Genomic DNA, 13616 nt, shown 5'->3' with positions numbered 1-13616 from the left:
AAGGGATAAAAAGATTTTAGAAGGGAGGCTCCGCCCCATCTCGCGTTTCATCGCCTCAGGTAAGTCGGAAGTGGGTGTGACATTGCGCCGGGGGCGTGTTTCTGAGCGGCGAGGAAAACGATGGGTACCTGCTCGGTGACTATGATGTACAACTTACCCGCGTCGTGGAAAGTTTGCATGCGGTGTTTTGCATGGGATAACAAAAGGATTTAAAAGTCATTCTTCTCCTTTTCCTCTCAATTTAGACACTACGGAGATCGCATTATGGAGTTTTTATGTCTTAGGGTAGCTGGTTAGGTTTATTATTGTTATTTTTTATTTAAATCGGTTCACCTTTCGCTTCTGTTGTAAGCTGAAAGTAAGCTTTACAGTTCGTGTTTTGTGTCCTGAACGTAATGAGTTTCATCAAACGAGTATGGAAGCACAAAGATGCCCTGATTGTTCTTCTCACTCCTCTCCTTTTGCTGCCTTTGCCAGTGGTAGTTCAAACAAAGGTAAGCGCTTTCTGGAGTTTTATGTGTTTTTTTACGTGGCGGTTGTTCTTTGGCTTTTGCTCATTCTCCTGCTGTGATAGGCAACGTGGGCTGTTTTGTGATGAATGTTGAGTAACCGGCGTTTGAAATTCGTGCTATGTGACAACGCGGCAGTTCTTCAGGCTTTGTTAGGTAGAGGAAATAACAAAATGGGCTGCAGCTGTGTACGCCAGGCATTAAATGGGCTGTACAGTTTAATTAGGTTGGTGTTTTCTGCCTGTTCGACTGGGTAGTTCAACCTCCATTGTTCGGATGCATTTTGTCCTCATTTGGGGGTGTATACTTTTTTTATTCCCATTTTATTTTTGTAGAGCTGTTTTGCGAGGAATGTGCGAGCAGCTCTGAGGAGACAAGAAGACATTTTCTCACACCCTTTTATTTACTGCTCAGTTTTGTTTGAAGCAAGAAACTAACGGCTCTCCTGCTATCTCTCATTAAACTTCAAACTGTATGTTGTGTGCCTGTAGCTCTCCATCCCTGGGCATACAGTCCCAGTCGCCACCTTTATAGCCAGTTATTGCTCTGTAGATATTTGTGTAAGACGGAAAGAATTTGGAATATCAAGCAAACCTCCTTTAAAAAGGGAAGGTTCAATTGAATGACTGGAGCGGCATTTAGTGAGATTTGTTTGGTGATGCCAAATTACAAACTTCATTAGATTGAGACGCACATGAACACTGCATGGACCAGCAGATTCTCAAAACATTTTTCAAAATTGTAATTACGGGAAGGTGATGTTAATACTTGGATTTGATGTAAATATACGCTGGACGAGCCGTCAGCTTCCCACATCATTTTTTGTTTAAACTAAAAAGAACACGCAGCTTATTGTAAGCTTTCTGCGCCTGCATGTGTGCATGAGAACTGTTGCACATGACTAAGTAATCGTGCTAACCCATCCATTAGTTTTGCCTGTCAGGAGGGTCTGGGCTAATGCCCGGTGCAAGGCAGGACCCAAATCTGGCTGGGGTAACGCTCTTCCTACACATTACATCTTCAGTAATAAGACGACTATATCGTGTAAGGTGTTTTAAAAGTAGAATTAATATTCAAACTTATGGAACTTGTTTCTTGGGCAAATTTAAGCCCAACTTTTACGTTACAGTTGCACACAGTGTGTCCACAGACACCAAAGATGTGCTTTTTGAATTTATTTTACATTTGTTTTTCCACAGCAAGGATGAATAGATGGCCATTTCACTGTAAAATTATGTGATAGACGAAGTTGGCTTAGAAGACCGGAATATAGCTTTTTATGTAAAATGGTATGGGAGCTGCACATTTACCATTAGCATTGTTTAAATGTAACATTTAACACGAGCTGCCTTTTTGTATGCCACATTATTTATGAATACAATTAAGTATTTATACATTATTGGTGTTTTTAAATTTGATCAAAATTATTTTCTTTTATTTCTAGTAGGGGGAAAAAATCAAAATTGTCACCTTTAGTCCAATACTTGCTGTAAGTTTTTGCTTAAGCCAGTTAAAGCATCACAAGAGCTTACTTGAAAAGTTTGAGAGGTATATTGTATATAATTACTTGCCATTGTATGTAGTCAAAATAACTCTCTTGCTTGGAAAAGTAGCAAACGCATTCTGTATGCACACATTCAGTGTTTCCTTTTTAGCGCAATAAACTAATCCTGCTGAAATATGTTCCATGTAAAACGAAGCTTCGCCTCTGCAAAGGATTATGCTGAGCACTATGACGCTATTAAAAGTAGATTTGTTTAACTTTCCAACCGGCATTGTCCAAAGAAAAAAGATAATGTCTGAACTTAGGCATGGTGACTAAAAGAAACACTTTAAAATATCAGCCATAAATAATAAAAAGGATTCTTTTTCCTGTAGTGGAGAGTCCATGGAAAGAATGTAATTTCATTCATTTTTAATTGCAAGTCACAGCTTGTTCATGGATTTTGTTACATATGTGTGTTTGCATGCAAGTGTATTTAAAGTATATACTGTGAGTCTTTTTTTCTGCATGGTCTGTTCTTATTCCTAAATTTTATATTTTGTAATTTTTTTTATTGTAATTGCACTTCTTTAAAATGTTTGTGGCTTGCTTTCAATTATTTTAAGTACACTATGTTGGGTGTGCTTCAAAATAAGTCCGAGAACAGGTTTTTTAAGTATTACTGGTAATGCAGCTTTTAAAAATTGTTCCTTTTTCATGTATTGCGAATTTAAATGGGCCTTAGCTGACACTTTGACATTAGCCTGAAGCACATATTTCTGAACCTGAGATAGTCAATCACTAAGAGGATACGGACACATGAATATTTATTTGCACTTCAAATATAACATTGGAAAGTTATTTGCATTATGGATGTAACCTTTTTTTTAGGAAAGAATGTAAAAAACAATCTTAGCTGCTTTTGTAAACAAATCTAATGTTGCAGTGTACTGTACAGTTTTTTGCCAACTTGATATGATAAAATATTCTTTCTTAAGGGAGTGAGCTCTAACTGCTATTATAATGGCTAACGCTGAATGTGATCACTGTGTAACAGTGGCTGGCCAGGATCTGACCATACATCAGTTCATTTTCAAACCTCCTTAGTCTAGTGTAGATTTGTGAGATCTAAGGTACAAAATTAAATTGATCTTCACTAGTTTTCCATCCATCCATTTTCCAACCCGCTGAATCTGAACACAGGGTCACGGGGGGTCTGCTGGAGCCAATCCCAGCCAACACAGGGCACAAGGCAGGAACCAATCCTGGGCAGGGTGCCAACCCACCGCAGGACACACACAAACACCAAGCACACACTAGGGCCAATTTAGAATCGCCAATCCACCTAACCTGCATGTCTTTGGACTGTGGGAGGAAACCGGAGCGCCCGGAGGAAACCCACGCAGACACGGGGAGAACATGCAAACTCCACGCAGGGAGGACCCGGGAAGTGAACCCAGGTCTCCCAACTGCGAGGCAGCAGCGCTACCCACTGCGCCACCGTGCCGCCCTCACTAGTTTTCTGAAATCTTAAATACCCCCACATATAGTCATTGATTTTTCATCCTTATTTCTAAATGGTGAAATCTATCTAAAGATTGTTTGTTATCTGGCAACGCGTTGAGGATGTTTTTGCCGGATAGCTGCACATTTTCAACAATGGCTGTTGTTAGGTGGGTGGAAACGACACACCTATGTTTACCTGTGTGTGCTGTGTGCTTTTAATACAAGTTTTACAGCTAAGATTTATTGAATTTTGGGGGTTGAATTAGACTTTTTAAGTTCTGGACAAAAATAAAAGTACTGGGCTGGTTTTATGCAGTGGATAGAGATTTTGTGGCTTAAGCAAAAGCTTTAGGTAAATCTGGTTTTAAGAAAGTTAAAAATACATTAGAGACTTGCACAGCCATGTAGTTTAATATACAGGTATAAACCCTATTTAAATGGACATATAAACTTTTTAATATTCCTTTGGTTAGAGATTTTTAAAATCTCTAATAAAAATAAATCAATAAGTAGAAGCTGATGAATACATAGTTTCATTGATACTTCAGTACTGCTGCCAGCTGTGTTTCATCCAGCACTGTTAGTTTATGTAATAAATCAATAGTCTCCTTATTTATAAACTTTAGGATAAACTAAGCTATTAAAATCTACCTGGAATCCACCAAGTGTCTGTCTGGTTAATATGTCTCTGCTATCCAACAGATGGTGCATCACAAGCATTAGCACCGCTTTTATGAATCCCATACCAAATAGCATGTCACAGAGAGAAAGCAACCTGATGGGTTCCCTGCCATGCAAACATTAACGCTGAGGTCTATGTTGATTACTTAGATTTCAAACTGTCTTATACGGGTAGCACAGGTAGTATGTGAATTTCCCCTTGGGATTAATAAAGTATCTATCTATCTAGTATGTATAGAACTTTATCTCTATAATGTGTCTCTGACCTTTCACACCTTTACATTCCATCTTGCCAGCTTAGGTCTTCTGATCAGATGCTCAGAGTAATGCCAAGGGCTCAACTAAAACTTAAAGGTGTGAATGCTTTTGTGACAGCAGCTCCTAGACTTCAGAACAATCTACCTGCTTGTCCGGTCTATCATTGCTGTGACCATTTTAAATCTATGTTGAAAATGCATCTTTTTCTCTTTGGCTTTTAATTAAAATGGGTTCCTTATAATATTTTACTTTTTTTTTAACCTGTCTTGGAATGTATTTCTTCTTACCTTATTTATTTTAATGTACAGCAGTTTGAATAATGTTGGTTGTTGTAAATGTGCTTTAGAAATAACTAACTGCACTCTGTGAGAAACTGTTTGTAGCCCACAGTAACAGCAAGCGACAGAAAGCCAAACGTCTGCACATGATCTTTCAGTGCTTTTTTGTATAACATTTACTTACAGACTCAAAGCACTGTAACAAACTTACAGGTAAACAAAATGTACAAATTACATAATGCACAAACATAAAAATGCAGAATATATTAAACATGTAGTAAGATAAAATAACATAAATGGATTCTTGTCATTGAGATATTGGCCAGTTGACAATCAAGGAGAGGAAAATGAAATGTCCAGTCAGTAGCATTCCAGGAGAAAATAAACCTCCAAGACTCCTCACATCTCTGGTGTCTTTCATAAGGACAGGAAAACAGCTGCTTTATTAATTCTGCACTGAATATCGGGTGTTCATTTGGTTGGGTGTGGCATTAAGGCCTACGGGCTAAGCTCAGTACAACCCACAATGAAGGGCCTCTTTATAGCTGATTTAGTAGGTTCCTCGCCATTTGTCAACAGTCAGTTATCATATCTGGGCAGCTTCTCAGGTAAGTGCTTGTGTGCCCAACGGTGCCCAGAGAGTGTCCACTCTCTGCCTCATTTTTTTAAATCACTGATTCTGGTCAAGGCTGTCTGCCATTAACTTTGTCATCCTACTGAATGAAGGCCCATCTAGTATGACTGAATTAGCTGAGTCCTGATGTTTTTTTTTTTTCCCCCTTCATTATAGGAACAGCAAGGATATAAACATTTTGTCTAAGTAAGCATGGGGCATTGCTCTCCTTCATGGGCACATTCCTGCGGAGTACATTCAGAGACCAGAACAGCATGTGTTAGGTTTAGATCCAGACAGTCTTGATGCCAGTCAGTGGCTGGAGTGAGCTGGTACTCGCCTCTTCCAATTTCTGTTTATAGAAAGTGCCAAGTTTTTGATTGAAGTTTGGGGTCATGAAAGTTTTTGATTGAATGTTATTGTATCACAGTGCTTAAAGCTTCATGTGGATGAAAGCTACCGCATGCTCTCTGATTGAATGTTAGGGTATCATGGTGTTCCGACTTCCCCCTGCTTGACTAATATGTTGTATTAAAATCATAACGAAAGTCATGGAGCAGAAAGATGCCAACTGAACAGAGTAAGTCAGTACTTTGGTTCCAGTTCAACCATTTATGCCAGCACTGGGCCCTCAGTGATTTTGTCGCTAGCCTGTGGTTGTTATACCATCTTGTTTCAGGGATGACCCCCCAGGTTTGCTAGACCTAGGCCCATATTTATAAAGCATTTCAGAATTACTCCTGGAATTTCACTAATAGTCTGACTAGGATAAGAATTTGTCCTACCTCTGATTAGGACTTTAAATGAAATTAGGAAGCATCCTTGGCCCAGTCACAGTGAAGAGTAAGAGGCTACACTTGAGAATGAATAACATCACAACTTTTTGGTACTCCTTGCTGCAAATTAACACACACACTGACATTTTGTAGTTTTCTTATACTAATGTTGAGGCTTTACCAAAAGATTACGATAACAATAATGCAGAAGAAGAAGGAAAACCTAATAAAGTAGGAACTTGTTGGTACTTTTCAACATCATGAATAATTCTGCATTAAACACTGAGACGGATGGACTGAGACACACATACTGAATGAGAGTTCAGCCTGATAATGGGTACATTTCACAGCTGTATTTCCAGAAGAATCCTGTTGTTATGGTAAATGCTTTGTAAAATAACCATTACTGAAATTAGCCACAGCTATTACCGCACCGTTACTATACTTGGGTTCACTCTTCCATTGTTCCCAATAGTATTCCAGAGTCTTATGTCTCCATGATCCCTTATCTTCTGATAGACTCTGTTTATCCAATGTCCCATGAGTCTATGACTGCCTTTCACTGTCAATTCCATCCTGCACTGCTTATCTTGAGAGAGCTGGCTACTACAATACAGTTTGCATCCATGACCACCTGTGTGATGGTGCTGTATTATCTCTCTAGACTGTAATTGCATTTGCTGCAATTGCTTGTGTTGTGACAAATTATTGTTATTACAAAGCTGCCTTATCCCTATGGCCAAAAAATGTAACATACAGTGCATCCGGAAAGTATTCACAGTGCATCACTTTTTCCACCTTTTGTTATGTTACAGCCTTATTCCAAAATGGATTAAATTCATTTTTTCCTCAGAATTCTACACACAACACCCCATAATGACAACATGAAAAAAAGTTTACTTGAGGTTTTTGCAAATTTATTAAAAATAAAAAACTGAGAAATCCCATTTACATTTAGCAATTACAGCCTCAAGTCTTGTTGAATATGATGCCACAAGCTTGGCACACCTATCCTTGGCCAGTTTCGCCCATTCCTCTTTGCAGCACCTCTCAAGCTCCATCAGGTTGGATGGGAGGCGTCGGTGCACAGCCATTTTAAGATCTCTCCAGAGATGTTCAATCGGATTCAAGTCTGGGCTCTGGCTGGGCCACTCAAGGACATTCACAGAGTTGTCCTGAAGCCACTCCTTTGATATCTTGGCTGTGTGCTTAGGGTCGTTGTCCTGCTGAAAGATGAACCGTCACCCCAGTCTGAGATCAAGAGCACTCTGGAGCAGGTTTTCATCCAGGATGTCTCAGTACATTGCTGTAGTCATCTTTTCCTTTATCCTGACTAGTCTCCCAGTCCCTGCCGCTGAGAAACATCCCCACAGCATGATGCTGCCACCACCATGCTTCACTGTAGGGATGGTATTGGCCTGGTGATGAGCGGTGCCTGGTTTCCTCCAAACGTGACGCCTGGCATTCACACCAAAGAGTTCAATCTTTGCCTCATCAGACCAGAGAATTTTCTTTCTCGTGGTCTGAGAGTCCTTCAGGTGCCTTTTGGCAAACTCCATGTGGGCTGCCATGTGCCTTTTACTAAGGAGTGGCTTCCGTCTGGCCACTCTACCATACAGGCCTGATTGGTGGATTGCTGCAGAGATGGTTGTCCTTCTGGAAGGTTCTCCTCTCTCCACAGAGGACCTCTGGAGCTCCGACAGAGTGACCATCGAGTTCTTGGTCACCTCCCTGACTAAGGCCCTTCTCCCCCGATCACTCAGTTTAGATGGCCGGCCAGCTCTAGGAAGAGTCCTGGTGGTTTCGAACTTCTTCTACTTACGGATGATGGAGGCCACTGTGCTCATTTGGACCTTCAAAGCAGCAGAAATTTTTCTGTAACCTTCCCCAGATTTGTGCCTCGAGACAATCCTGTCTTGGAGGTCTACAGACAATTCCTTTGACTTCATGCTTGGTTTGTGCTCTGACATAAACTGTCAACTGTGGGACCTTATATAGACAGGTGTGTGCCATTCCAAATCATGTCCAATCAACTGAATTTACCATAGGTGGACTCCAATTAAGCTGCAGAAACATCTCAAGGATGATCAGGGGAAACAGGATGCACCTGAGCTCAATTCTGAGCTTCACGGCAAAGGCTGTGAATACTTATATACATGTGCTTTCTCAATTTTTTTATTTTTAATAAATTTGCAAAAATCTCAAGTAAACTTTTTTCACGTTGTCATTATGGGGTGTTGTGTGTAGAATTCTGAGGAAAAAAATGAATTTAATCCATTTTGGAATAAGGCTGTAACATAACAAAATGTGGAAAAAGTGATGCGCTGTGAATACTTTCCGGATACACTGTAATTAACACTTTAGTTTCAGCTGAAAGCATGGCTTCTCTACATAGATGGATTCATAATGTAACAAACAGGAATATTATAATGTTTTGAATATTATTCCATCTCTGTCAAATCAAAAGATTTTTTTAATGTTCATTGTTGTGGAGCATTTCCAAACCAGTCTGCCTTTACAAGGATGTACGTGTCAGTCTCTGCGATGGGCTGGCGCCCTGCCCAGGATTTGTTCCTGCCTTGCACCCTGTGTTGGCTGGGATTGGCTCCAGCAGACCCCCTGTGGCCCTGTGTTAGGATATAGCGGGTTGGAAAATGACTGACTGACTGACGTGTCAAATCCTGCCTGAATGCCATCTTCTGGCAGCTCCTAGTGAGCTAGGACAGCTCATTAGTACTCCTAAATCCTGGTGAACTGGTGAATAGTTTTCAAACTTAAGAAAATTAATAAAATGCATTTAGAGCTGCTTCTAAGAGTAGAACCAAATTACATCACTATAAGATTTTTGAGCCAGTTAGGAATGTTTTCGTACTCTGAGATGCTTGATAAATATGGTTTCTGGTTCCAGAAAATCATCATCAACATCTGGGACCTCCTGTGTAATGCCTTGCATAGAATTCACACTAAATCATGGTGTTTGGGCAAAACTAGAACTATGCATAAACACAAAAAAAAATTCAGATTCATAAGACTGTGTGTAAGCAAAGTTCTACGTACTTTCCAATTATAAATCCCAATTAATGTGAATTTTAATGCACATGCTCATTCCGACAGACCCATCCTGACTCCTCCTAGAATTTTGTCTATTTGAATAAGCAAGTTAGTATAAATAGTCCTTTCCATTCAGTGTTCTGTTAAAAGACAACGGCAAAAGCATATAAAAAAAATTTTAAGAAAATGGAGGTGTGCTTAGTGAACTGGAGGCAAGGAAAAACATGCAATTTTGTGGCTTAGGCAGTGGTATAAGCAACAAAAGGAAATTGGAGTGGCACAGTGTGGCGGAGGCAGTCAAAAGTTCAAAATCAGAAAGTTGCACAGTGCCCGAAATAAAGAAGAAGTGGTCAGGTATCAAAGTTGACGTGAAAAGGCAAGAAGCAGCCCACCATCTGAATGTCAACACCACCGGGGGAGATGCAGGAATTCTAGGGCTCACACTGTTTGAGCAGCGAGATGTTTCATTTGTTGGCGAGACTCTTGTATATCTTGCGACAACATGAATGAGATACATTTTCACATCACAGGCAGTTTTCACATTAATAGAGTGGAGATGCTTTCTATTTACATAAGCAAATTCATTCTCTGAAGGTGCCTTTATAGCAGAGTGCATGCAGTTGATCTCTCTGCTTAAATTTGGAAACCTGGACATTGCCGAGAATTGTGCTTTGATGCTCGCCCATTAAACCCCAGTGTAAGGAAATCTTCTATGACAAGCGGATAATGCCATCCCATACAGCTGGCATGGCGTGACTCAGTGATGACTGGAAAATACCCGACTAGTCAGCCAGTTCATGTTGAAAAGCTCCTGTGGCTAAAAACCGGAGGGTGGACAGAATTTGCAGAGTAGCAGGTAGAGCACAATTCCTCAAAGTATGCCTTTGTAAAGCCAGCACCAGCTCAGCCCACAGTCTCAAGAGGATAGCTTTTGAAAATCTAAATCGACTTTGACGCCAGTCATCATCATGGGACAATAAATCAGTATGATATCTAAATAAGTGCTTTTCTAAATCTTCTATTTGCAATGTCTTCTAACAATGTTAAAGCAGCCTTGTTAGTTGGAATAGTTTGGCCACCCCGTGCACCACTATATTGTTACGGACTGATTATAATCAAGAGCTTTACATTTGTAAACAATATGCAATTAATTTCGGTGTACTTAATAGAGCCTGCAACATGGATGTGAATATAAAAAAATAAAGGGAAACCACACAGAAACAGTAGCACTGCTTTGATGATGAGTGCTACCTGTTTACAAAACTGAACAGAAATGTGCATACACAGTGTCCAAGGCTGCTGCGAAAATGTGTGTGGCTTTATGCCATGTTCAGTTTTTGTACATCTTGATGTGAGCATGGAAATGGGCATATGCCACATTTTTGTGCGTACACACGGTTTATACATGAGGCCCCAGATGAGCAGCAACTCTACAGCTGTATGCAACTGCTATCTTTCCATGCCCTGCTTTTGCACCATTCATTATTGCGTCTTACTGGAACAATTGGACAATGGAACAACCTGACAAACTGGTTACTTGTGGCCACACCTCTTCGCATTCAAGCACATTTTAGTTGTCTAGAATTGCTGTGAACTGCCTGAATCTCTGACCATGCTATGCACAAATAGCATTCCATTGTTGTGCTCCTACTAGTTTTTCCATTTTGATGTACAGCAACTGAGTATCTATTTTAAATAACCCTGGCTACACCCTTAGTTGAACAGTGACAGCATGCTGTGTGTCAATAATGTTACTTACAGCAATGAGCCTCACTCCTTTTAAACAAACTAGTGTTGTTTAAAACCATCCAGCCAGCTTTAGTCTTGCTGTTACTAGTTATGTGGTGAAAGAAACCTGAATCATCCAACACTACTTGTGCAGAGCAACTGAAGACATATACTCATCTGGGTAAATAAAACATCTAACCTGTCATAATTGATGGGTCTGGCACATTTCTATCTGAATTTGAAATATATTTTGATGTGTTACAGGGTAACTATTTAAAAAATTCTAAATGAATTTCAAATCTTCAGTCAGCCTAATTTTAATTGTTTTGCTAGTATTCTTCCTTGTGAAATTTTGCATTTCACCACCTTATATTCATACGAGTAACTGCATTGGATAGAACCTGATGCAATACAGCCGGTTTGTGATGGCGTATGGGGTGTTCGAACGTGCATAAGGCGGCGCTCTGCCTTTTAGTCTAGTTATAGCCAAGGTCAAATGAACATGGATGCTCTGCTGCAGGATTGCACTATTGTTGACAGCATGCCATAGTGAGATTTCTTTGGGTGGAGAGAGTGAAACCTGCTGAAATTCACCAAAGGATGTTGGCTTGTGATCAGGTACTCCTCTTGTTCAAACTTTACGATACCCGAAATCATTGTGCACTTTGGCATGTAGCACATCCATAGGTGATATTCAAATATATAGTAACAGCACACAATGTAATCCGTTGGCCTTCTCTGATGAATGCATTCGCCATGTCAATATGGGGTTTGTGTGTGAGATGTCGATGGTCGATCTATCCTTGGGATGTAGACAAATAGTTTGAGGGGACTCCTTTTGCGTTTAGCTTGCACAGGAGAGGTAGGAGACACAAAGTAGTGATCAAAACATTGGAGCATTTAAATATAATAACATGTTATATACATTCTGGGGTCTGAATTATTTAAGTGTATATTAACAGGTACAAAGGTTTCTCTAGTAACCAATTAGCCAGTAAGCATTACTAATTTAGGTTACGCTAAGGGAGTTTACCAATAGAACACTGAAGTAATTTCTGCTGAAAATTAGGCTCTTCAAAGCAATCATTTCAAGCAGTAATAGACATTTTAAATACCAGTAATGCTATGGCTATATTTATGAATCAATGTAATGGAATCTTGATAATAAAAGGTATTAATTTCTATCAAAAACATGAAATATTCTGGATGACCCCAGTCTTTTGAATGGTAGTGTATACTTATGAGCAGGGCTGTGGAGTCGGTAGATAAATCCTTCGACTCCAACTCCGACTCCTTAGTTTCTGGTACCTCTGACTCGGACTCCTCTGTATTTAATATGCTAATGTATTTTCCATGTTGATTAAAGGAAGGCAACATACACATCATTTAACCACAGAACTACTGGCTAGGAAGCTGACTCTCTACCGTATTGGCCAGTTTAAACAAAAGACAAGAACCCCTGAACACACATCAAGCCATAGCACACACCTACATCATTTCACTTGTTTACACTCAAATTAACTTGTTAAACACATTATATCTGAAATAAAATGAAAACATTTTTTGTAATGTACCATAATCCAGATTACAATATGTGAAAGTCAGGTTGTATAATAGCTCAGATGAACTTCACACTAGTAGTAACACAGCTATGCACTGGGCTTAATTCTTACATCAGAGAAGTACTTAATTATGACTGTTGTTTGTGAAATGGGACATTTGAACTTGCTGTATTTTTTTTTTTCATTACAATTTGGGGCGGAGTGGTGGCTCTGAGGCTAAGGATCTGCGCTGGTATCCTGAAGGTTGCCGGTTCGAATCCCCGTCACTGCCAAAAATGCCACTGCTCTGCTGGGCCCTTGAGCAAGGCCCTTAACCTGTAATTGCTCCAGGGGCGCTGTACAATGGCTGACCCTGCGCTCTGACCCCAAAGGGTATGTGAAAACTACCAAATTCCTAATACAAGAAATTGTATAAGGCGAAATAAAGAACAAAAAAATAAAAAAAAAAAAAAAAAAAAAAATTAAAATTTATTAGGAGTAACCAAAATTGTCTGACGCCACAGCCCTGCTCATGAGTATACATCTGGAATACTGAGTGCAGTGTTGGTCTCTGGGTTACAATAAAAACAGCAAAGCTACAAAACGTCCATAGAAGAGTGACTAGGAGTCGAACCTTTTCAGTTTAAAGGAGATTAAGAGGAGATATGATTGAAATGTTTAAAATTATGAAATGAGGTTGTACAATGGATCAAGACTGTTATTTCAGATTGAGTTCAAGAGCACTGGGGCACAGTTGGAAACTTGTTAAGGGTAAATTTCACACAAACATTACATATTTTTTCTTTATACAGTGAACCATAGGTATTTGGAATAAATTATCAAGGAGTGTTGTAGAGAGTAGGACTTTGGGGGTATTAACAACTTGAACTGATGTTATTATGGAGGAATTAAGGAAGATAGAATTTGTTAGACTGAATGGCCTGTTCTATTCAAAATGTTCTTATTTTGTAATATTCATTAATGAACACTCATCAAAGAATTGGTTGTAAATATGAAAGTATATTCTGACAGTACAGAGTATGGTACAGAGAGTAATGAGAGCAAGTGCATAATTGATGTAGGCAGTCAAGTTTATGGAGATCAACTAAAGGGAAAGAGCCCAACAAATGAATAAAGTAAACATGTTTCTGAAAATAGTTTGGAAGACCATGACACAGTAAAATTATATACT

At 39.5% G+C, this 13616-nt stretch overlaps 1 protein-coding gene across 1 annotated transcript in view; it reads left to right on the top strand.

The window, feature by feature from the left end:
• Nucleotides 1-116: 116 nt before the first annotated feature.
• The window catches only part of LOC114645949 (solute carrier family 13 member 1-like), a 64604-nt gene continuing 51104 nt past the window's right edge, over nucleotides 117-13616 (top strand). The window contains exon 1 of the mRNA XM_028793878.2: nucleotides 117-494. Within this exon, the coding sequence (XP_028649711.1) occupies nucleotides 396-494 (99 nt within the window). The 5' untranslated portion in view covers nucleotides 117-395. The remainder of the gene's footprint in view (nucleotides 495-13616) is intronic.

The sequence above is a fragment of the Erpetoichthys calabaricus genome, chromosome 2 (genome assembly GCF_900747795.2).
Source record: "Erpetoichthys calabaricus chromosome 2, fErpCal1.3, whole genome shotgun sequence".
NCBI classification, from domain to species: domain Eukaryota; kingdom Metazoa; phylum Chordata; class Cladistia; order Polypteriformes; family Polypteridae; genus Erpetoichthys; species Erpetoichthys calabaricus.
This window is presented reverse-complemented; position numbering and strand designations above follow the sequence as displayed.